The sequence below is a fragment of the Neoarius graeffei genome, chromosome 28, assembly GCF_027579695.1.
Source record: "Neoarius graeffei isolate fNeoGra1 chromosome 28, fNeoGra1.pri, whole genome shotgun sequence".
NCBI lineage: Eukaryota > Metazoa > Chordata > Actinopteri > Siluriformes > Ariidae > Neoarius > Neoarius graeffei.
In genome coordinates this window covers 42,784,162-42,807,167 of record NC_083596.1, presented here as the reverse complement: position 1 = coordinate 42,807,167, position 23,006 = coordinate 42,784,162, and the positions used below count along the sequence as shown (strand labels likewise).

At 43.4% G+C, this 23,006-nt stretch overlaps 1 protein-coding gene across 2 annotated transcripts in view; it reads right to left on the bottom strand.

The window, feature by feature from the left end:
- The window catches only part of mcama (melanoma cell adhesion molecule a), a 134,157-nt gene that overhangs the window by 25,570 nt on the left and 85,581 nt on the right, over positions 1–23,006 (bottom strand). For both annotated transcript variants that reach the window (XM_060913457.1, XM_060913458.1), the window contains exons 2-12: positions 16,933–17,057; positions 16,579–16,804; positions 16,423–16,493; positions 16,254–16,341; positions 12,611–12,790; positions 10,400–10,527; positions 6,488–6,635; positions 4,167–4,282; positions 1,329–1,470; positions 935–1,065; positions 700–841 (exon numbers count right to left, since the gene is read on the bottom strand). In XM_060913457.1, coding sequence (XP_060769440.1) covers positions 700–841; positions 935–1,065; positions 1,329–1,470; positions 4,167–4,282; positions 6,488–6,635; positions 10,400–10,527; positions 12,611–12,790; positions 16,254–16,341; positions 16,423–16,493; positions 16,579–16,804; positions 16,933–17,057 — 1,497 coding nt within the window. The remainder of the gene's footprint in view (positions 1–699; positions 842–934; positions 1,066–1,328; positions 1,471–4,166; positions 4,283–6,487; positions 6,636–10,399; positions 10,528–12,610; positions 12,791–16,253; positions 16,342–16,422; positions 16,494–16,578; positions 16,805–16,932; positions 17,058–23,006) is intronic.

Here is a 23,006-nt window from a genome sequence, read left to right as displayed (position 1 = left end):
TAGCTGCAAATGTCTGGTTTTTGGTGCAATATCTCCATAGGTGTATAGAGGCCCATTTCCAGCAACTCTCACTCCAGTGTTCTAATGGTACAATGTGTTTGCTCATTGCCTCAGAAGGCTAATGGATGATTAGAAAACCCTTGTACAATCATGTTAGCACAGCTGAAAACAGTTGAGCTCTTTAGAGAAGCTATAAAACTGACCTTCCTTTGAGCAGATTGAGTTTCTGGAGCATCACATTAATTTGTGGGGTCGATTAAATGCTCAAAATGGCCAGAAAAATGTCTTGACTATATTTTCTATTCATTTTACAACTTATGGTGGTCAATAAAAGTGTGACTTTTCATGGAAAACACAAAATTGTCTGGGTGACCCCAAACTTTTGAACGGTAGTGTACATCCTACAGAGATATTATTTTAGCTGAACTTGTGCTGAATACAAAAAAAGTCATATGACTTTGAAAACACTGCTTAGATTTGTTGAAACTAACAACAAAATCAGAGCATACCAAAATCATTATTGCCAGAAAATACCCTCAGACCCCAGAGGGTTAAGGTTCGGTAAAACTCTTATGGATCAACATCATCGCTGTTGTTTTTCTCAACTATGACAACTTCTGCTGTGCAAAACCCTGAAGTATTTCCAACGTCGCCATACATGTAATGCGGTCTTCAGAGGATTAAAAGTTAAACTCGTACTGCTTGTGATGGTGTAGTTCTTGCTCTCTGAACCCATCATGTTTGCTGCGCTGCACGTAGCAACCGTATCCATGGTCACCTTCAGAGTCAAGATGCTATGAATAACATCCTCAATTTCTCTCTTCACAACCTCACGTGAATTCTGAAAACACACACACACATATCAAAGATCATCAACTAGTATATACCGAGTAGATGGATGAGAGTGTTGAAGACGTGTGTGTTTGTTTCTTACAGGACTGCCGGTTATGTTCCAAGTAATAACAGGTCGGGGGAAACCTCTCGCTTCGCACGTCAGGTTCAGCCACTTGCCCACTCTCTCCATCATGACCACCTCCCTCTCCACATCTCTCAACTCAGGAGCTCCTGGCAGAAGAGATCGCATCCCAGCTTCAATCCGAGTTCAGAATTTTATAAAAATACTTTCGCTATTATGTTTTAATACAATGTACATATCTTATCTTTCGCCACGTAGACCATATTAATGGAAATGTACACACTGTTCCAGTGCTGGAAGCCCTGTTGGTGTGTGTGTAAATAAGAGATGGAGGGAATGTGACATTGACAAAGGCCTGCAGACTGAACACGCCGGACGTGAGACATCGGGACGGCTCGTGATGACGGCTTACCCTGCACTATTATATGCACTGATCCACTGGTATGCAGGCCTGGGATGGTGGGAACGGTCACCTCGCATTCGTAGCGTCCAGCTGTGTCGAACGTAGCATCCTGCAGCTGCAGCACGTGTCCTCGGCTTATCTCTACGCCATCCTGAACACACACGTGTATATAATCGTCATTCACTTCCACATAAGACCAAAATAGACAACAGTTGCATGCTTCAAAAACCATTCACGTTTTGTTCGTATTCACAAGGTTTCTGTATCTGAACGCAACTCGAACGTACACTCACCAGCCACTTTATTAGGAACACCCATACACTTAACAGTTGTTCCACGAACTCGAGCTGACAGATCGGCTGTAAGCCACGTACGACGAGATTGAGCGGAACAACTGTTTTATTCTATCCACATTCACTGGATTTTGAGAAACTGAGCATTTTTATCTTTTGCAAATTCGATAAATAACAACTTTGTACAAAATGTCTGACAAAATCATTTCCACTTAAAGGAACAGTCCACCGTACTTCCATAATGAAATATGCTCTTATCTGAATTGAGACGAGCTGATCCGTACCTCTCCGAGCTTTGTGCGACCTCCCAGTCAGTCAGACGCGCTGTCACTCCTGTTAGCAATGTAGCTAGGCTCAGTATGGCCAATGGTATTTTTTGGGGCTGTAGTTAGATGCGACCAAACTCTTCCGCGTTTTTCCTGTTTACATAGGTTTATATGACCAGTGATATGAAACAAGTTCAGTTACACATATTGAAACGTAGCGATTTTCTATGCTATGGAAAGTCCGCACTATAATGACAGGCGTACTAACACCTTCTGCGCGCGTCGGCAGCGCATTGATATCTGAGCTCCGTATCAATGCGCTGCCGAAGCGCCTGTCATTATAGTGCGGACTTTCCATAGCACAGAAAATCGCTACGTTTCAATTTGTGTAACTGAACTTGTTTCATATCACTGGTCATATAAACCTATGTAAACAGGAAAAACGCGGAAGAGTTTGGTCGCATCTAACTACAGCCCCAAAAAATACCATTGGCCATGCTGAGCCTAGCTACATTGCTAACAGGAGTGACAGCGCGTCTGACTGCGTCTGACTGACTGGGAGGTCACGCAAAGCTCGGAGAGGTACGGAGCAGCTCGTCTCAATTCAGATAAGAGCATATTTCATTATGGAAGTACGGTGGACTGTTCCTTTAATACGTACACAAACTGGCAAAGTAGCAATTTATTAGGGCTGGGTTCAAAAGATCGATCCACGATCCGATATCGATTCACGTTCAAAAAATACGAGATCGATTCAGAAATGTGTGGATCGATCTCTTCCAGGTGGCTATAGGCACTATTTTCTCGACCGCGCAAGGACCGCTATAAAAAGCGGGTGCCGGCAAACGAAACTGAAACTTAAGAACGCGAGATGGCTGAAGCTGCACAGCTAAAATCACCGCCTGGCCTGAAAGCTGATGTATGGCATTACTTTGGATTCAAACGTTACGAGGACAGAGACGAAGTCGACAGAACAAAAGCCACCAACTGTAATGGTTACACTCTGAGACTTATCAGTCAAGCATCATTTCTTACACAATTGCTGTGGTTGCTGAGGTGCTTTTTTTTCTTTGTGGTCAGAAACCCTGCCATGGGTATGTTACTCAACCAAAAGAGGGCCACCGAATGTCATGGTTTTGATTTAGAATTCAAATAAAACCTGGATTTTTTTCATTCCAAAATAAATCCTTTAAATCCTTGACTCTTCTCTCTCTGTGTGTCCCTCTTACACATACACAGATACATGCACAAACACACATGGGGCTGTTCCTGTCAATAGGGACAGTTTTTACTTTAAAGTGACAATCCAGCAATATCTAAGTAGATCGATATCAGATAGAATTGGATCGTGACCTTATGAATCGGAATCGAATCGATCCAGGAAATCTGGATCGATTCCCAGCCCTACAATTTATGACTACAGTAACGGGACGCGAGAAGAAAAGACGTTATGTTATATACGAAGGAAAGGAAACGCAGGACCAAACTAATAAATATCGGTGCTTAGCGAGCACCTCGGTGTGATCAGCTGTTCGTTTAGCGACAGAATGATGGAACCGTCAGTGCACGCTCAAAGATAAACCTGCGCATGCACACACATACGGATTTCCTCTGTCTGCTTGACTGTGCGAAGCGAGCGATTTCATGCACGTTATTTGCTCAAATTAAATAACTTCCCAGCCACAGAATGGCCTGATATTTTCTGAGATATTACAGAAATAAACATATATCACAATGACCACATTTCAGAGGGAACTAAATTTCACCGATTTGATGAAATCGAAAGGCCGACTCGCTTTAAAAATGAAAAAAGGTTAATAACAAACAGGCCTTTTCTTACTAAATGTTTATGAACCTTTGTACTACCTGCATTTGCTTCTCTTTTCTTTTGCTTTCGCCGGCCTGTAAAGAGAGCTCCGATTTCTCCGTTAAATCTATTTGTACAGTCATTTCCCATTTTAGATCTGTTTTTAGTGTTAGTTCTGCATGCTGTGAAGTCACGTGAATTCCCGCTATTGCACCCTCTGTTGTCTAAACAGTTTACAGTTTGCAATTACAGCTAGGAAAAACTAAAAGATTATACAGATAATACAACTGTGATCATTTTTTATTTAATCTAATCAAATCGGCATAAATTCGTATCGCGATTTAGCGTCGCACGATATATCGTTACATGCCGAGTTGCTATTACATGGCACCTGACAAGACAAGTGCAAAATCTTTTTTTTTTTCGATCCACAAGCTGCGTAAACACTAATTTCTGGGAGCGTGATATACAGTGTAAGTACCTTAAGCCACACAGTGGATGTCTCTAGAGAGGACAAAGCGTTGCATGTGGCTGTCAGACTTTCTCCTTTCAGCATGATCTCCGAGTCTTTGGGAACCACAACAGCTGGGTCAAGATCTACACACACACACACACACACACACATCCTGTGCTTAGGAAGATGTCGGACAAGAGTTATTACTATCCGGCTTTCTGAGTGAATCTGTGTGTTAACACAAAACAGGCCATGTCCTATACAGCTGCTTCTATTCATGTTCGACAAAACGTCTAGACAAAAACCTTCCCTATGGGCCCTGATTCATTTACCATTTGTCCTAAATGCTGATAAATGTGTTAAATCTATTATAAAAATACTGCCAAGTAGGGCTGTGCGATATATCGAATATACTCGATATATCGCCGAAAATTCTGTGTGCGATACATAAAATTATTATATCGTAACTATTGAGTATTTTATGGTCATCTTCCGACTTGCGTTCGTTTCGTGTTTGTTTAAAACGTTTCCCGGTGGTTTTCTCCCTGTCCCTTAGGCAGTAACGTGAGAGGCTGCCTAAGGGTAAAGAAATCAATAATGTTGGGGGCGTCGTGGCTCAGGTGGATAAGGCGCCATACCATAAATCCGGGGACCTGGGTTTGATTCCGACCAGAGGTCATTTCATGATCCCTCCCCATCTCTCTCTCCCACTCAGTTCCTGTCTCTACACTGTCCTATCCAATAAAGGTGAAAAAAAGCCCAAAAAATCTTTAAAAGAAAACAATAACGTCACGCACTCGCCAACCAATCCCGGGCGACATCTCAGTGCTGAAAGGAACTTCCGGGAAGATTTTCTAGTTTCGGTTGTGTTGCCAGATTGGGCGGTTTTAAGTGCGTTTTGGCGGGTTTTGAACATATTTTGGGCTGGAAAACGTCAGCAGTATCTGGCAACACTGCCGGCGGGAAGATTTCCTAGTTTCGGTTTACAGCGCTGACTCAGTTCGTGCAATCGCTGGTGCTGCATAGGCTACCGTGTAAGCTCTGCCAATTTCAGCGACAAATTAAAAATGGAAGCGGACGAATTGGTTCCTAAAAGCACTAGTAAGGGGTCAGTCATCTGGCATTTTTTTGGATATCGCGAGGAGGACGTGGAACAGCAAATGCCAGTTTGTAAAGTGTGCAAAAAAAAAAATCTGTCATCACGAAAGGCAGCAGCTGGAATTATACACATCTAAGAGGCAGAGCGGGCGGCACGGTGGTGTAGTGGTTAGCGCTGTCGCCTCACAGCAAGAAGGTCCGGGTTCGAGCCCCGGGGCCGGCGAGGGCCTTTCTGTGTGGAGTTTGCATGTTCTCCCCGTGTCCGCGTGGGTTTCCTCCGGGTGCTCCGGTTTCCCCCACAGTCCAAAGACATGCAGGTTAGGTTAACTGGTGACTCTAAATTGACCGTAGGTGTGAATGTGAGTGTGAATGGTTGTCTGTGTCTATGTGTCAGCCCTGTGATGACCTGGCGACTTGTCCAGGGTGTACCCCGCCTTTCGCCCGTAGTCAGCTGGGATAGGCTCCAGCTCGCCTGCGACCCTGTAGAAGGATAAAGCGGCTAGAGATAATGAGATGAGATGAGATGAGAGGCAGAGCCAGAAAACATTCAGTTCAAAAGTGTGCAAAGAGAAAAATTAAGTTTTGCAGATCTCTCTCTTCTCTCCCTCAATCTCTCTCTCTATTGTGAATGTTCCAGTGGTTCTCAGTAGTCAGGTTGGAGATCTATTTTTTTAAATAATTTAATGAATGAGCACTTTTCTTATTTAGGCTAAATGTCTTTCTCAGTGTTGAGCTTGCACTTTACTGGTTTGAGCTCTGAGCAGCTCTGTATTGTGTTGCCCCTTTGTTGCAATTTTCAAGATTGTTTTTGCAGTTTGTGCCACATCTTTGTTGAATAAAAACAGTCTTATTTCAATTCAATCATGATTAATCACCAACATGAAAATTTAAAATGTGTTGTTGAAGACCACCTGTAAAGTTAACCAAGAATGTTATTTAATCTGCAGGGATTGTAGTAAAAACAGTAAAGAGTAAAAGTTAGATTTCATGGGGTCCTTTAGAGGAGATTTAAATATATCGAGATATATATCGCATATCGTGAAATGGAGAAAATGTATCGGGATATTCATTTTTTCCCATATCGCACAGCCCTACTGCCAAGATTGCAAAACAAAACCAGTGTAAAGTATACATTTATCCCACACAGTTTGAGATCACTAGCAATATCAGTCTCACTTCTATCGAACAGGAAGTGGTGGAACGAAAGTTACATATTTTATCTTCGTGTGAGAGCAGCTCCATTTACTCACAGTTCACGGTAAGCTGCAGACTCGCCCCTACATCAGAGTTTACTGAGTCCAGGTTCAGAGATTGGCAATGGTACACGCCACTGGCTCTGCGCGTCACATCCTTCAGGACCAGCAGGTTGCCTTCGGCCTCGAGCCCCACATCCAGCTCCTACAAAGGGACGAGGATGACTCGCTGCGCTGTCACCTTTATACCTCTCAGACATAAAGATCCGTCTCGTGTCGGACCTGTCATACCACCTCGTTTACCTATTCACACAACTAATACCGAGAACATACCACAGTATTTATTTTATCATACTGTATATAAGTGCTAGCCTAGTAAACTAGACCCACCCGCCTAGCGGCCAAAAATATTTTTTGCCTAGTGAATGGGTCTAGCCTCGCACCATATAAACAAAAAGACCCCGGGCATCAAATTGTGCCCGCCAATCACAACGCAAGGTTTTTGTTTGGATTCTTTGGGCGGGCTTTTGCAGGAGTGACGACAAAGCTGCGCGATGCTGGAGAAAGCACAACAGGAAAGATGGCTACGGCTATTGAACAGCATGCGTTTGACTCCGCTTTGGAATCAGTTTTAGAAGAATTAGACTTGGAGTTTTCGTTGAAACATGAGCAGGAAGCGGCTCTCCGCTCATTCCTTTTCAAGAAGGACGTTTTCGCTGTTTTGCCGACCGGCTATGGCAAAAGTCTGATCTACCAGCTGGCTCCGCTCGTAGCCAAAAGGATGGGGCTAGTTTGTGCAGTACGAAGAATTAATAAACAGCTTTGAAACATTACTTTTTGATTGTTTCTTATTTTCCCGTTATTTTAAATTTAAGGGAAATTATTTCACCAAACACCACTAAATAAAAACTCTCAAAAACAGTTTAAGCAAACCCTTGAAAAACACTTGGAAAAAAAAGTGTATGTGGTACAGACTCCAAACTTGTGGTCATTATCTCCAAACTTCTTAATATCTAGAACCTGTTTATTAATTAATACGCATTTTGAAAAATTATTTATTTCAAGGCCTCCCCCACTGCTTTCTGTCGCTCTGACTACGTCACAGTCACTGTTGCGCTGATTGATCAGAGCGTTGGCCTATACGCACAGAGACAGTTTGAAAGACAGCGGTTTGTTCCTCCTACCCGCTTCGGAAATGTCTACGGATCGAGGCCAGACTAAATATTCACATTTAGTCTGGCTTGCCAGGCTATATAAGTGCAAGAAGAAGAGACGATAAAATGGGCATGAAAAGACAGAGCTGAGACAGATAAATGCTTTATTATGTCTTGAATGGAGCCACATGACTCCATGTAACTGCTTTTTCTATGTACTGACTCATGCAATCGGAGAGCATCAGGCTATAACCGCTAAAACTCATTTTTGTTCAAGTCTTTGGGGAGAATTTATGATATTAATTCTCAGAGCGTAGCAACTTGTCCTGCCCGCTGGTTAGAACAATTCGGCATGAAAAAGGACAAAACTGTAATTTACTGCTAAAAATCGGAATTTTTAATTTTTAATAGCTTCAGTCTGGTTTATTTATTTATTTACTTGTTTAGGCCAAAAAGGTACTGAGAATCACAATAAAACTTACACCTGATATTTCACTTTGTTGGTGGCACGGTGGTGCAAGAAGGTTCTCGGTTCGAGCCCAGTGGCCGACGGGGGCCTTGCTGTGTGGAGTTTGCGTGTTCTCCCCGTATCTGCGTGGGTTTCCTCCGGGTGCTCCGGTTTCCCCCACAGTCCAAAGACATGCGGTGAGGTTAACATGGGGCGGCCTTGGGCTGAAGTGCCCTTGAGCAAGGCCCCTAACCCTCAACTACTCTCGGGGTGCTGTAGTTTAGCTACCCACTGCTCTGGGTATGTGTGTGTGTTCGCCGCTTCAGATGGGTTAAATGCAGAAAATGAATTTCACTGTGCTTGAGTGTGCATGTGACAAATAAAGGCTTCTTCTTCCCTCCACTAGCCTGAGGTGGTGCCTTGAGCAAGCACTAGCAACCCTTCGCTCCCCCTGGTCAGGGTTAAGACCGAAGACTGGACTCGACAGACTGCACGGAGGAACCCACTACCTGGTGGTTCAATGGGCAGGAAGGCGGACCCAGTAAATTGTTTGTGGAGCTTGGACATGGCATCCAGCTACATTTTTTTTTTTTACTGTTTCTCACGCTGCATATCACACTCGGACGAAAATGTTATCTACCCTCCTCCGCATACATGAAGCCATAATTGGTGTCTCTCTGGTTGACAGACTGACAGAGTATTCCATCCTTCCCACCCAGAGAGCTCCTGATCACAGATGGCTGTAGCATCATCGGGATACAAACTCACGGTCTCCAGAGCAAGAGAACAGAGTTAATGCTTTTCTAATGCACCACTCAGGAGCAGCGTTTTTTTTTTTAAATGACTTTAATTTGGGCGGCACGGTGGTGTAGTGGTTAGCGCTGTCGCCTCACAGCAAGAAGGTCCGGGTTCGAGCTCCGTGGCCGGCGAGGGCCTTTCTGTGCGGAGTTTGCATGTTCTCCCCGTGTCCGCGTGGGTTTCCTCCGGGTGCTCCGGTTTCCCCCACAGTCCAAAGACATGCAGGTTAGGTTAACTGGTGACTCTAAAGTGACCGTAGGTGTGAATGTGAGTGTGAATGGTTGTCTGTGTCTATGTGTCAGCCCTGTGATGACCTGGCGACTTGTCCAGGGTGTACCCAGCCTTTCGCCTAGTCTGGTTAACACCAGACCATATCACAAGTGAAAAATATGGTCTGGAATCCGCCTATTGAATTTCTCGTAGGGGAGGTGTGGTTTACGATTGTCAACGGCCGTTTATTGGACGTTGCGAATGTCTATCATTTGGCGTATACGTAGCCCATGGCCAATCATGGCAGTTGTACCCGGTGACGTAGTTAGAGCGACGAAGAGGTGAAGAAGAGAAGGAAAGAGAAAGAGAAGGCAAAACAAAAATAGGAAAACAATGGCACCGAAATTATTTCACTTGTGATATGGTCTGGTGTTAACCAGACTAATTCAGAACAGTGTCTAAAGCTTGATCGAAAGTTTGGTTCGTATCGCTCGCCGCCATGTTAAATGTGATCCGTAAACAGTCCCAAATAAACTACAAGCTTCCGTTTGTCAAGTAGTACGCGTCACCGTCTTTCCACCCCTCCCCACTCTCTGATTGGCTCCCTAACTCAGGCGAGCCTTTAGACCATAGTTTCCATGCTGTCTTTTCAGATCGGAACGATTGTGCAAAGCAGCACGGGATTTCCCAGGCTACCTTTCGCTCGTAGTCAGCTGGGATAGGCTCCAGCTCGCCTGCGACCCTGTAGAACAGGATAAAGCGGCTACAGATAATGAGATGAGATGAGAAATGGAAACGAGTGATAACTGTGGTTCATTCACAGTTCAGATGATCCTCTTTATTAATAGGTAGTGATTAAATCACTAACCCCACCCTTAATATGTGTCTCTGCTTAGACAGACGTGGGAGGTCCTGTTCAGTCAATCCGATTATACTACCAGCAACTAAATACAAATTACTGTGTGCTTTCATCATCTACAGTGATGTAACTATGAGTTCAAGGGTGCGCATCGTACAGACATCGAGAGATGGAAACGCAATTTATCTTAACTGATGCATCTCAACTTCTGGTGACAGATATTTTCTCCTGCACAAATTCAAAATAATGGACCCGAAGTGAGCCTCAATGAAATCCTCTTAACCTTAACCTTAACCTCAGAACGACAGCTGCTACTTTACACATTTGGATTGGAGTCAATGTAAAGCTTGCGTGTGAAGCATGCTGAGTGATCTATATGTGATCTCGGTCTCTATATGTCTCCCATGCGCCCAGCTTTTTCTCATTGCTAACTCACACTCCCTGCTGGAAGAATGTGCGGGGAAAAATAGAATTGAGGAAAAAAGGAGGGTCATTATTACTTGTTCTCGGCTGAAAGTGATCGTCGGCGGGGGATTGCCATCGCCCTGGCAACGGATCTCCACCGTGTCCCCCTCTTTGACCAGGCCCTTGGGCGATTCCTTCCACATCTCCATGTTGAACGTTGGGTCTGAAACACACACACACACACACAAAACGAGACCATAAATGGAGGCCCATTCAGAAACATGTTACCAAGGCAGTGTGGCTTCGTCACTAATCATTTGGTCAAGAGCAACAAAGAGGGAACATTCCAAAGTCACGTCATGGCCGGCGCGACTCGTATTTGATAACGGAAGACACTTTATGGGAGAGTTTTGAATTCTCAAGTATCGCTCAAGTTGTCACGGAGCCTTTTTTCCTTATTTTGTTTCTAATTTTATCTTCATTCATTATCTCTAGCCGCTTATCCTGTCCTACAGGGTCGCAGGCGAGCTGGAGCCTATCCCAGCTGACTACGGGCGAAAGGCGGGGTACACCCTGGACAAGTCGCCAGATCATCGCAGGGCTGACACACAGACAACCATTCACACACCTTCACATTCAAACCTACGGTCAATTTAGAGCCACCAATTAGCCTTTGGACTGTGGGGGAAACCAGAGCACCCGGAGGAAACCCAAGCGGGTACGGGGAGAACATGCAAACTCCACACAGAAAGGCCCTCGCCGGCCGCTGGGCTCGAACCCAGGACCTTCTTGCTGTGAGGCGACAGTGCTAACCACTACACCGCCCCATAATTTTATCTTATTGTAAAGAATTTTTTGACTTTCAAACCATTGTGTCCATTATACTAAACTATCCTCGATGTCGATCTGTATCCGTCTGCATTAGCGAGCTTGCTTGTGACATCGCCGACAAGTCTGGGTGCACAAAAGTTAGCTGTAGGTGAAATACCGACTGTTAATGGTACCTCAAGAAGCTAAAATTTAGTGCTGTCAAGTGATTAAAATATTTAATCGCGATTAATGTCGCGACTGTCATAGTTAACTCGCGATTAATCGCAATTTAATCGCACATTTTTGTCACATGAAAAACCATTGTAATTCTCTTATCAGCATAAAAACGTGAATGGGCTTGCTTTGTATTGCAAAGCATAACACGTCTTGACACAGCCACTGCAAAGTGAAACCTAAGCCGAACACCGGGGCTAGCAAAAGAACCATGAGTGAAGTGATCTACTGCTTGAGTTAGTCTACAACTCAGAGAGACAGGTTACACAGTGACGGTAGGCTTGACATGCTTGATTATAATATAAAGTACACTATTATATTAACTTTAAGTTGTTCGTTGATAAATATTGCATTGAATCTGATCTTTACTGTTTCAGCTCACTTAACACAGTTTGTACTTTTACACTTTCTGCCTGTTGATGCGTCGCGCTGTCCAATCAGAGGCGGCCAAATTTGCATATTACAGGAAGGATTTCTGGGATAGCATTGAGTTTACAGTTCAGAGGGATCTGGCTTCTTTAGACGCTGTCTTCTTAAAACTGAATAAATATTTAAAAAGAGCCAAATGAGCCAGTCTTTTGAACGGCTCTTTTCAAAGAACGGATCACAAAGATGCGGATCCCATCAAAGAGCCATAAATCCCATCTCGACTAGCGCGCCCTGCCCACGCTGGTTCTTTGGGGGGAGGGCAGAGGACTCTGGCTGTGCGGGGCGGGGCATTACAGTCTAGCTGCTATCGGTTTTCTAAGCAAAGTCTCTGTTCCAAGTTCCTGGCAGTTTCAAAAGCTTATGAAAAACCTACATCATGTCACAGAGCATTAATCTCGCGATAAAAAAATTATCGCCGTTAAAATTGAGTCAAGTTAACGCGTTAATAACGCGACATTTTTGACAGCACTACTAAAATTAGCTACTGTGTAAATAACACCAGTAGGACGTGAGGTAATATTAGGCTAAAATCTAGCTAAGACAATTATGTCCAGTTCATTTGTGTATGCTTCTCGTGTATGCACAAATACTGGGCATTTCACTCAGTATGAAAGTGTGACTAAGTTCAAAGTCATTTTCGAGAGAAAAGAAACACAACTACAGGTTATTCGTGCTGGAAGGAACTCAAACGGTACAGGCTATTTTGGGTTACATTTTTAAATTTGTTTTTTTTTCCCCCTCTGGTTGTTCTTGGGTAAGAAGTGAACAGCACACACACACTGCAGCTGTAAAAAAAAAAAAAAAAAAGGAGGTAAGATGGTGCTGAGGCTCACAGTGCACTGTGATGTTGACGTCTCTGGATTCGGCCGTTCGGATGGCACCGGGAACATAATAGCTGACCTCGCATGAGAACACAGCATCACTGTCTTCCTTTTCAACTTTATACTGGAGCTCGCTCTCGACTGCGTACAGGCCGTTCAGCCCCTTGGCAACCAGGGTAAGCACGTTCACTTCTGTGCAGACACACACAGACACACACGCTCATTTTAATTGACAGACAGTGAGGAAAGGATGCGCTCTCTTTCTAATGACTCATTTGTAATTAGATCTAAAAGGCTTGAAATCGTCTTATCATTGTAAACCAATTCATACTAATTTGCCTGATTAGTCCTAATAGATGGTGAAGGCTGATTGAGTCTTGTATGTATGATGTAAGGAAGGAAAAAAACATGATGTACTGTTACCAGCCTAAAGCTGTCTCGAAGTGTTTCATTCCTCTGAAACCCAGCAACTTACTGCAAAATTTAAAAAAATACTCCGTCCATAAATGTTAAAGTGCAGATCCTGGACCAATTTAGTGTTTTTTTTTTTTAATATGAAAGTCTGTCCCTTTACACACTCATCCAGAAGGGTAATTTTGCACAAGGCCATCTGTCTACAGCAGAAAAAAATAAAATAACAAAATGCGTCTGGAAAAATCCCAAGGGAGTCTGGAGCCAGATTCGTGACGTCACGTGCGGATCCGCCAGCAGGCTGCGCGAGCTCGCATGGGTTCAGTGCACAGCCTCTGTAGACCAAGTTTAGCAGCTAGCGATTTTGCATTGAAATATGGAATTGTCGCCTGAGCTTCTAAACCCATGGATTCATCTATCAATGCTCATCTATCTATTGTTACATAAATCATATTTTTTCTAATTACTATTATGTATTTATATATTTCTTTATTTAGAAGAGTACTGGCAACTGTAGGAGAAAGGTTTCATAAGCTACACACGTGGAATCGGCTAAGCAGGGTTGTATATACATTTAATGTGTTCGACAGGCCCCAAGATCTCAAGCCCTGACACGCCGTATATCCCTCGATACATGTGAAGTAAGTGTATTATTGCCCAGCGCTTTCGTGTTGTTTACTTTTGTGTCAATAAATAACATTATCCGTGTACCACACAAACACAGGAACACCTAATTTAGAGTATAATCTCTCTTATTTCCTTACCCTGGCAACAGTCAACTTGTGAATTGCCGATTTTCTTGGTCTTTTTCTCGGCTCTGCTTTGGTCCTCGGCTTTTTCCGGGTGCCTCGCACGAAGCGCTCCCGTTTCTCTCTCATTGTCCGGTCTTTTGGGAAACGATGAGTACTAATCCCATCAAGATTGGTGTTGCTACACCCTCCTACGATACATCTGTTAACCATTTTAATAATTACACGATAACGTTGAAGAAATTTGCAGAAAACCACCAGGTCGTTTCCTCGTAAACAAACCAGCGCTGACATGGGATTCAGAAGGAGGCGTCCCGCATGCGAAAATCAATGTTTGCCGGAAAATCCAAACGGCAAGTTTTTTCAGAGGCGGACCAATTCGCCTCAAATGGATTGATTTCAACTGAATTTGTGAAAATGTGACATATATTTGACCAAAGTTTAATATAAAATAAGAGAATTACGTTGATCTTGCTCCTAAATATACCCAAGATGTGCACTTTAAACAAACGTCTCCTTAAAGAACATTCGGCCAAATCAACGTTTATATGTTTTTCTTTGTGTAAAAATCGAGGATGTTACATGGTTGCGTGAAGATATGAAGTTTATCTTCGAGTGGTGAATGTATTTTCAGCACGAGAAGATAAACTTCATATCTTGGTGCCACTGCGTAATGTTCTTTATATTATATGGACACAGCCACCAAAAAAACAAACAAAAAACAAAACGAAACACAAGTTAATCAAAATAATTTTAATTCTGAACTGGTTCACCATTTTGACAATGCACGTCCAGTCAGCGGAAAAACACTGAGAGTGATGTCATCGGAGTGAAATATCGGGAATTATTATACATACAGGACACTGTTTCGATGGAATAAAAACGCGTTCTATTCCCTTCTAGCAAGTTTCATTCATTGGTTTGATAGCATGCAATATTTAAGTATTTTTAAGTTCGTTTCTTAGACAAGGATTTTAAGCTCGTTACCTTGTTGACAGTTTCGGCGTGAAACTTCCGCCTTCCTCAGAATTGTCACCAGATGTCAGGTGGTGACGTGCCTTATAAGCTGATGTTACGTTACGGAGGCGTGAACGTCCTGTCCGATTTGACAGGTAGTCCACGCCTCCTGCTGTCAGGCCGCTCCCCCAGGACGGCGCTCCAGGTGTGTGACAGCGTGTACGCTCCCTCATCCCGGTTTATCGTCCTTTTTGCCCGCTTGCGTATCTCCACTGCCTCTAAAATCCAACGCTGGTATCTATCTGGTAACCGGGATGAGGGAGCGTACACGCTGTCACACACCTGGAGTGCCGTCCTGGGGGAGCGACCTGACAGCAGGAGGCGTGGACTACCTGTCAAATCGGACAGGACGTTCACGCCTCCGTAACGTAACATCAGCTTATAAGGCACGTCACCACCTGACATCTGGTGACAATTCTGAGGAAGGCGGAAGTTTCACGCCGAAACTGTCAACAAGGTAACGAGCTTAAAATCCTTGTCTAAGAAACGAACTTAAAAATACTTAAATAGTCAGACATAATGAACTTCCACTACAGCATGCAATATTGTTAGCATATCGCTTATCCTACGTGCATTACGTCATTCTACCCAATGGAGAATGAGCGTTGAATACGGTTTATGATATTGCACGGTTGTCAAGACAACATGACGTCGCACGTCGGAGCTGTAAGACTTCCGCGCGAGCGAGCGAATGTGACAATTTGTCCGCAAACATGGCCGCCAGGTTTGCTTCGTTAAATACGGAAGATTTGGGAGAATTTTGAAAGAGAAGACGTGTTGAACACCTGAAAGGAATGTGTACAGTATTTATTATAATAATAATAATATTAATAATAATACTGACGGGCTTCTTTTCATGGTCTACCAGATATATTCCATTCAGCTCCTTGTCTTCGACTCGTTCAATATCATGCTAGCTGAATGGAATATATCTGATAGACCACTCAACGCCAGCCAATATTATTTAAATATGTCGCTCGGATCTGCAATGTACAGTATTTCATATGAAAATGTGAGTTTTTCAACAAACTTCATATCTTCAAGCCAACGTGTGATTTTCAATCTGTGATTATTATATCGACGCATTGACAAACAAAAAGTACCCAAATTTATCAAAACAATTCAGCGATTTCCTCACGAGCGACATATATAGGTTTATGTCACGGTTTTGCTTCTCCGTGTCCAGGATGGAGCTCGTATGAAAAATACGAGTGGCGGGCGTATTTCCCAGTAAAACACTCGTGTCCGTATAATATAAACACATATTGTGTTTAATCTGTTTATTGTTAATCTTTGATAACGTGGTGCATCCTCTAAGCATGCTAATATATAAACCTGGGGACTGAATCACAGCTGGAACTACTGTCCAAGCTGCTACTATGGAATTAATCAACACCGTCTGACCAACCAGAATTCAACAACACTAAACAGTAGACAAAGGAAAAAAAAACTTGACAAAAAAACTCTTAGTCACTTACGGCCATTTTGGGGATACAGTGGGTCATGATTGCGATACCAGGTGATGTTTGGTTTGGGGAAGGCTTCTCGGGTTTCACAAGTTGCAATCTAATTGAAATCAGAAACGAATTCAGAATAAACAAGCAGAACCAAATGGACCTGCATGAATGATCTGAGACTGGTACCAACCTTTGATGGTAATGGAGCGGTCACTGAAACCCCAGAATAAACTGCTTTTATCATAGGAGGTTCTGGGGGGTCTAAATAAACAGAAAGTAAATGGAATACTCCAGAGAGATTTCAAATATGCAGCCAAACTTGTGGTGAAAAAGGAAGCAGACTTACTGAAAACCTTTAGGTAGGTCCTGGCCTCTCCAATGCCCGCTGCAAGGCCGTTGACCTGGCAGAAGAACTCCCTCTCGTCCGAGAGTCTGACGTCCACGATAGTGAGGTTCTCGCTGCTGGTGTCCCCTGCAATGCTGATGCGGTCTGTATAGGTCGTATAGTTGTCCACCTTCTGCATGGTGAGGTCACTGTAGGAGATCCTCTCTCTTCTACCTCCAGAACCGCGCTGAGATTCAGGGAAATATAGTTTAGAATAGAAACTACAGTACTTTTGGGGAGAGAACTACCAATTAGTTGGCAAGCAAAGTGGAAATCTTGGTAGGAGTATCAAATAAGTGGATGGTATATACATACCACAAACCACTGCACCATGACCATTTTGGGATCTCGAGCAAAACTGTAACGGCAGTGGATGACGGCTGAATCACCTTTATACACTTCAATGATGTCCTCCATATTCAGGGACACTTGGGCGCCAACTGCAATGGAAATACACTTTCATTTGAGAAAGAATGGGGCATATTTACTTTATCCCTTTCAAATAATGAATAAAGGCATCCAGACTTGTGTTATAATCTCAAATAAGCTTGAATAGCCCCCTTTTGCAGACACAATGAAATTCAATGTTTCCCAACAATAAAAAAAATTAAAAAAAATCAAAATGTGACACAGACAACGCCTGAAATACTGGAACTCTTTTGCCACTACATTCCCAGCATTTCTGAACTGAATCACAATGTAATCATGAATGGCCATCTACTGTCTGAGGGTGAAATTTCCCCCTGCTGAACTGATCCAGGGTCGGCCAGAGCCTGGAACTGGTGACCCACGTTAACAGGCATACAAACTGTGCAGCAGTAGATTGCTCGAGGGCCCTGGCACGGCATCACAGGATCAAAGATGTCATCCTAGGAATGTTCCAGCACTATAATCCCACGTTAGCGCTGCCTAGGACGCCGAAAGGAGCACCTGTACTAATCGAGCCAAGATGTTTATTTTGAAACTAGCACTTTTAACAACAGATGTTGCGACAAAGAGGCTTTACAGGACTCCAGTGGCAACATCGGCAAAGAAAAACTCCCTGAAACAACATGAGGAAGAACTCTTCAGAGAAACCAGATGCAAAAGAACAACCCATCCTCTTCTGAGTGACAACGGCTCATGAGATAATAAATGATTACTCTTCTACAACTATAAGTCAAACAATAGTACAAAAGGCTTAAGCAAGAGATGTTTCTGCATGGTCCTAATGCCTGCACCCTGTTCTCCGGGGGGTGGGGTGTTTAATAACAACTACAACTTTCGGGGGGGACGGGACCCCCCACAATATAATGGCAGGGGAAACACTGGACTGGGATGTTCAGTTTGAATTCTGAGATGAGCATAGAGCAGGCATTATAATTACAGCAGCAGTTTTATGGAACAAATCTACATTATCCAAGTGAGGGTATCCACTGACGCAAGGCTGAAACTTGGGCATAAAGTATTTGAGGGTATCCAAATACCACGAACAGTGGTACAATAAGAATCTTGGTGAAAACTGAAAACTGAGAGAACCTTAATGAAAGCAAATCAAGCACGCATAGAATCAATTTAAGATCACTCAGGTACAATGTACAATTACAGTTCCTTGCAAAAGTATTCATCCCCCTTGGTGTTTGTCCTATTTTGTCGCATTACAAGCTGGAATTAAAATGGATTTTTGGAGGGTTAGCACCATTTGATTTACACAACATGCCGACCACCTTAAAGGTGAAAATTGTTGTTTTATTGTGACACAAACAATAATTACGATGAAAAAAAAACCCAGAAATCTGGAGTGTGCATAGGTATTCACCACCCAAAGTCTATTCTTTGAAGAGCCACTTTTTGCTGCAATTACAGCTGCAAGTCTCTTGGAGTATGTCTCTATTGGCTTACCACATCTAGCCACTGGGATTTTTGCCCATTCCTCAAGGCACAACTGCTCCAACTCCTTCAAGTTAGATGGGTTGCGTTGGTGTACAGCAATCTTCAAGTTATGTCACAGATTCTCAATTGGATTGAGGTCTGGGATTTGACTAGGCCATTCCAAGACCTTTAAATGTTTCCCTTTAAACCACTCCAGTGTAGCTTTAGCAGTATGTTTAGGGTCATTGTCCTGCTGGAACATGAATCTTTGTCCCAGTTTCAAACCTCTGGCCGACTCAAACAGGTTTTCCTCCAGAATTGCCCTGTATTTAGTGCCATCCATCTTTCCTTCAGTCCTGACCAGCTTTTCTGTCCCTGCAGATGAAAAATATCCCCACAGCATGATGCAGCCATCACCATGCTTCACTGTAGGAATGGTGTTCTCAGGGTGTTGGGTTTGCGCCACACATGGCATTTCCCATGATGGCCAGAAAGATCAATTCTAGTCTCATTTGACTAGAGAATCTTCTTCCATGTGTTTGGGGAGTCTGCCACATGCTGTTGGGCAAACTCCAAACGGGTTTTCTTAGGCAATGACTTTTTTCTGGCCATGCTTCCATAAAGCCCCACTCTGTGGAGTGTACGGCTTAAAGTGGTCCTATGAACAGATACTCCCATCTCCACTGTGGATCTTTGCAGCTCCTTCAGTGTTATCTCTGGTGTCTTTGTTGCGCCTCTGATTAATGCCCTATGGACTGATGCTCTGAGTATGTGTGTGTGTGCTCACTGCTCACTTGTCTGTGTGCATGCGTGTGTTCACTGCTTCAGATGAGTTAAATGCAGAGGATGAATTTGACTGTGCTTGAGTGTGCATGTGACAAATAAAAGCTTCTACTTCTTCTACTACTTCTCCACAACTTTGTCTCTGACCTGTTTGGAGTGCTCCTTGGTTTTCATGTTGCTTGCTTCGTAGTGTTGCAGAGTCAGGGTCCTTCCAGAACAGGTTGATTGATACAGGCATCATGTGACAGATCATGTGACACTCTGATTGCACACAAGTGGATCTTAATCAATGAATTATGTGACTTATGAAGTGAATTGGTTGGACCAGATCTTATTTAGGCCAAGAAAAAATAATTGTTTGTTTCCGGTTACCCAACCGACCGTTTAAAAAATGCCCCGACCCTAGACTTTTTTGTTAGATGTTTAAAAAAAAATGTATTTTCGCCGACCAACAATACATTTTGAAAAAAAAAATATCTGCATTACGATTTGCATAATATTGTCGATCTGACAAGTGACTAATTCTAAAACGCATACTGTATATCGAACAAGAAACACTCATTGATTTCTCACGGCCTCAATCTGACATCATGACCTCTTTCCGGGAAACTCCAGCTTGTGTTGTACACAACGCTAGGCATCATGGCGGCCAACGAAGTGTTCTCGATTACCGTGATCGGTTGCGACCACACGGAAGATTGTAAGACAATAAGTTCATTTTATAAGTTTTCAACTGTAAAAGAACTCTACGAACATTATCATCCTCCGCTGGACGAGTCATGCAAACAGTATACACACAGCGCCCAGGCTAACAGCGGTATCGATATCACGACGGAAGTCACGTTGGAAAGCCTGCTCAGCAATTTTGGCTTGCGGGCACTGACATTTGAATGTAAACGGAAGCCGGAGTTTCAAAAAATGTTAGCTATCAAAACAAAAATACTAAAAGTACACGAGGACGCAAAAGTAGAGGCAACAATGGTGACAAATAATGCCACACCTAAAATTTATTTAAAAAAAAAAAAAAAAACTACCTACCCAGTATTTTGTGTGATAAAAAAAATAAAATAAAATAAAAAGACCTACCTACCTACCCTATTTTTTTTCAAGATGTAATAGGAAACAAACAATTATTTTTTCTTGGCCTTAGGGGTTTCATACGAAAGGGGGTAAATACTTATGCACACTCCAGATTTCTGCTTTTTCACCTTAATTATTGTTTGTGTGTACATCAAATGGTGCTAACCCTTCAAAATGCATCTTGTAATGCGACAAAACAGGACAAACACCAAGGGGGATGAATACTTTTGCAAGACACTGTACTTCATAAACAAAACATTGTACAGTTATGAGCATGAATTCAAGGTCTATTTAAAAAAAAAACATCATTATTTCACATCTTTTACTTTTTGAACTGTTAATAACTGTGCGTTTAACCCTATTCCAAGAAAAATGAGATATCTGCGGCAGCGTGCTGTTTTTACAGCCGTTACAGAATAACTGACTGATGAGTTAGTCACTGGGTTTCTTCTCGGTTCTAACTCGACAGCAACTCCTTTCCTTTATTTCATGTTTACTTTGGCTCTCTCTTCGACATGTCATGACATACTGAACTAGAAACCAAACTGCCAGGTTCCCACGTGAGGCCGATTACAGCAGCTATGTGTAATTAGTGCTAAGCTCGTGAGCCACTAAGCATTACAACATTTCGACGTTTTTTCAAGAACAGCAATTGATATAGTATGCCAGTTCATGGGTTTCAATCGACAAGCTCATGGAGAATGAACCTCATTTCACTTCTTTTCATTGGTCCCTGAACTACAGCCAGGTTTTTTTTTTCCCATACGCTGTGTTGTGTCTGAAATCGAAGCGTTGTCTGCTAGCTGACAACCCTAAATATGTGCTGGTTAGCATCATGGAAAACTGCAGTCAAGCCAGTCAATAGCCATCCAGAGGCTGTAACCCAAGAGAGTATAATTGGCACTTTTGCCTCTGATACCCCTGAAACCAAGGGGGTATGCGAACTTGATGATTTGAAGTAAAACTTCCTTGCGTTTATGATGTATAGTGGTTAGCGCTGTTGCCTCACAGCAAGAAGGTTCTGGGTTCGAGCCCAGTGGCCGACAGGGGCCTTTCTGCGTGGAGTTTGCATGTTCTCCCTTACCCCTTTTCCACCAAATCAGTTCCAGGGCTGGTTCGGGGCCAGTGCTGGTTCACAACTCGTTCAACTTGCAAGCCAGCTGAGAACCAGTTTGCTTTTCCATAGCTCGCGGTGCTAAGGGAAGCCACGTCATTACGTCGCTGTATACGTCAGTTACGTCGCTACGTTTGCATAAACCTTGGCGCGAACATCGAAGCAAAAACAACACGGAAGAAGCAGCAGCAGCAACAGCAATAATAATAATAATGAATGACTTCGCGTTTGTACAGCTGATGCTTCTCGTCGCTTAAAAATGGCGATCTTTCGCGGTCTTGTTATTGTTGTTGGTCTTAACAACTCCGCCCCCCACTAACGTAAGCGGTTCTTTCCTCTGGCCCAGCAGAGAGTTGGTGCTAGCCTGGAACCGGTTTTTCTGGCCCCAGAGCCAGTTCTTTGTAAGTGGAAACAGAAAACCCGGTTCCAAACTAAGCACTGGCCCCGAACCAGCCCTGGAACTGCTTTGGTGGAAAAGGGGCATCAATGACAGGGAGGGTCATCGTCTCCCTTGTCAATCACAGGTCCATTAGACAATTGTATGTGGAATTAAGAGGTTGGTGCAGTCTTAAAGCTAGACGGTCGCACGACGTACTCTCAACCGGAAACGGAAAAAAAAAATGTACTCTTGAACTCTTGTCCGTCCAGTGACTATACCTTGCATTGGAAATCTCATTGTGTTCAATCATTTTGTTTCTCCATCAGGAACCAGTGAACAGATTACAACTTGAAGCTTGCGACCAGCTAAGGGCACCGTATTATGAAAACCTATACTGAATGTCCTTCTTGACCAGGTACTGAGGGTACTGAACCGGCATAAGGGGTGGATCTGAAAATAGTGCATCTTCCTGACTGGTCAAAAATAGTTGGCACGAAAAAAAATCACTCTTGATAACTGGAATCATATTTCTTTCTTTCAAATGTACTTTATCTGGTGTACACAAGACATCCTCGGTCACATGGGCTTTGGCTGGATATGAGCCCTGACACTCCCAGATGTAGGAGCGAGGAGAAAAAAAACTGGGTTAAAAATTTTGACTGAATGCCTCATTGCAAAAATGCTTTAATGGCATGGTGGTGTAGTGGTTAGCACTGTCTCTTGCCCATAGCAAGCAGGATCTGGGTTCGAGCCCAGTGGCCGACGAGGGCCTTTCTGTGTGGAGTTTGCATGTTCTTCTCGTGTCCGCGTGGGTTTCCTCCAGGTGCTCCGGTTTCCCCCACAGTCCAAAGACATGCAGGTTAGGTTAACTGGTGGCTCTAAATTGACCGTGAGTCCAAATGGTTGGTTGTCTCTATGTGTCAGCCCTGCGATGACCTGGCGACTTATCCAGGGTGTACCCCACCTCTCGCCCATAGTCAGCTGTGATAGGCTCCAGCTTGCCTGCGACCCTGCGCAGGATAAGCGGTTAGGGATAATGGATGGATGGATGATATTTCCAGTGAATTACAGAAAACGTAGGATAGGCAAAGAAGATATATCGAAGCTTTATCTCTCTTTGGGTGAGAACATATTCCAAGGAATAAGGTTGGAAGAAGATGGAAAACAACCAGTCCATCTGAT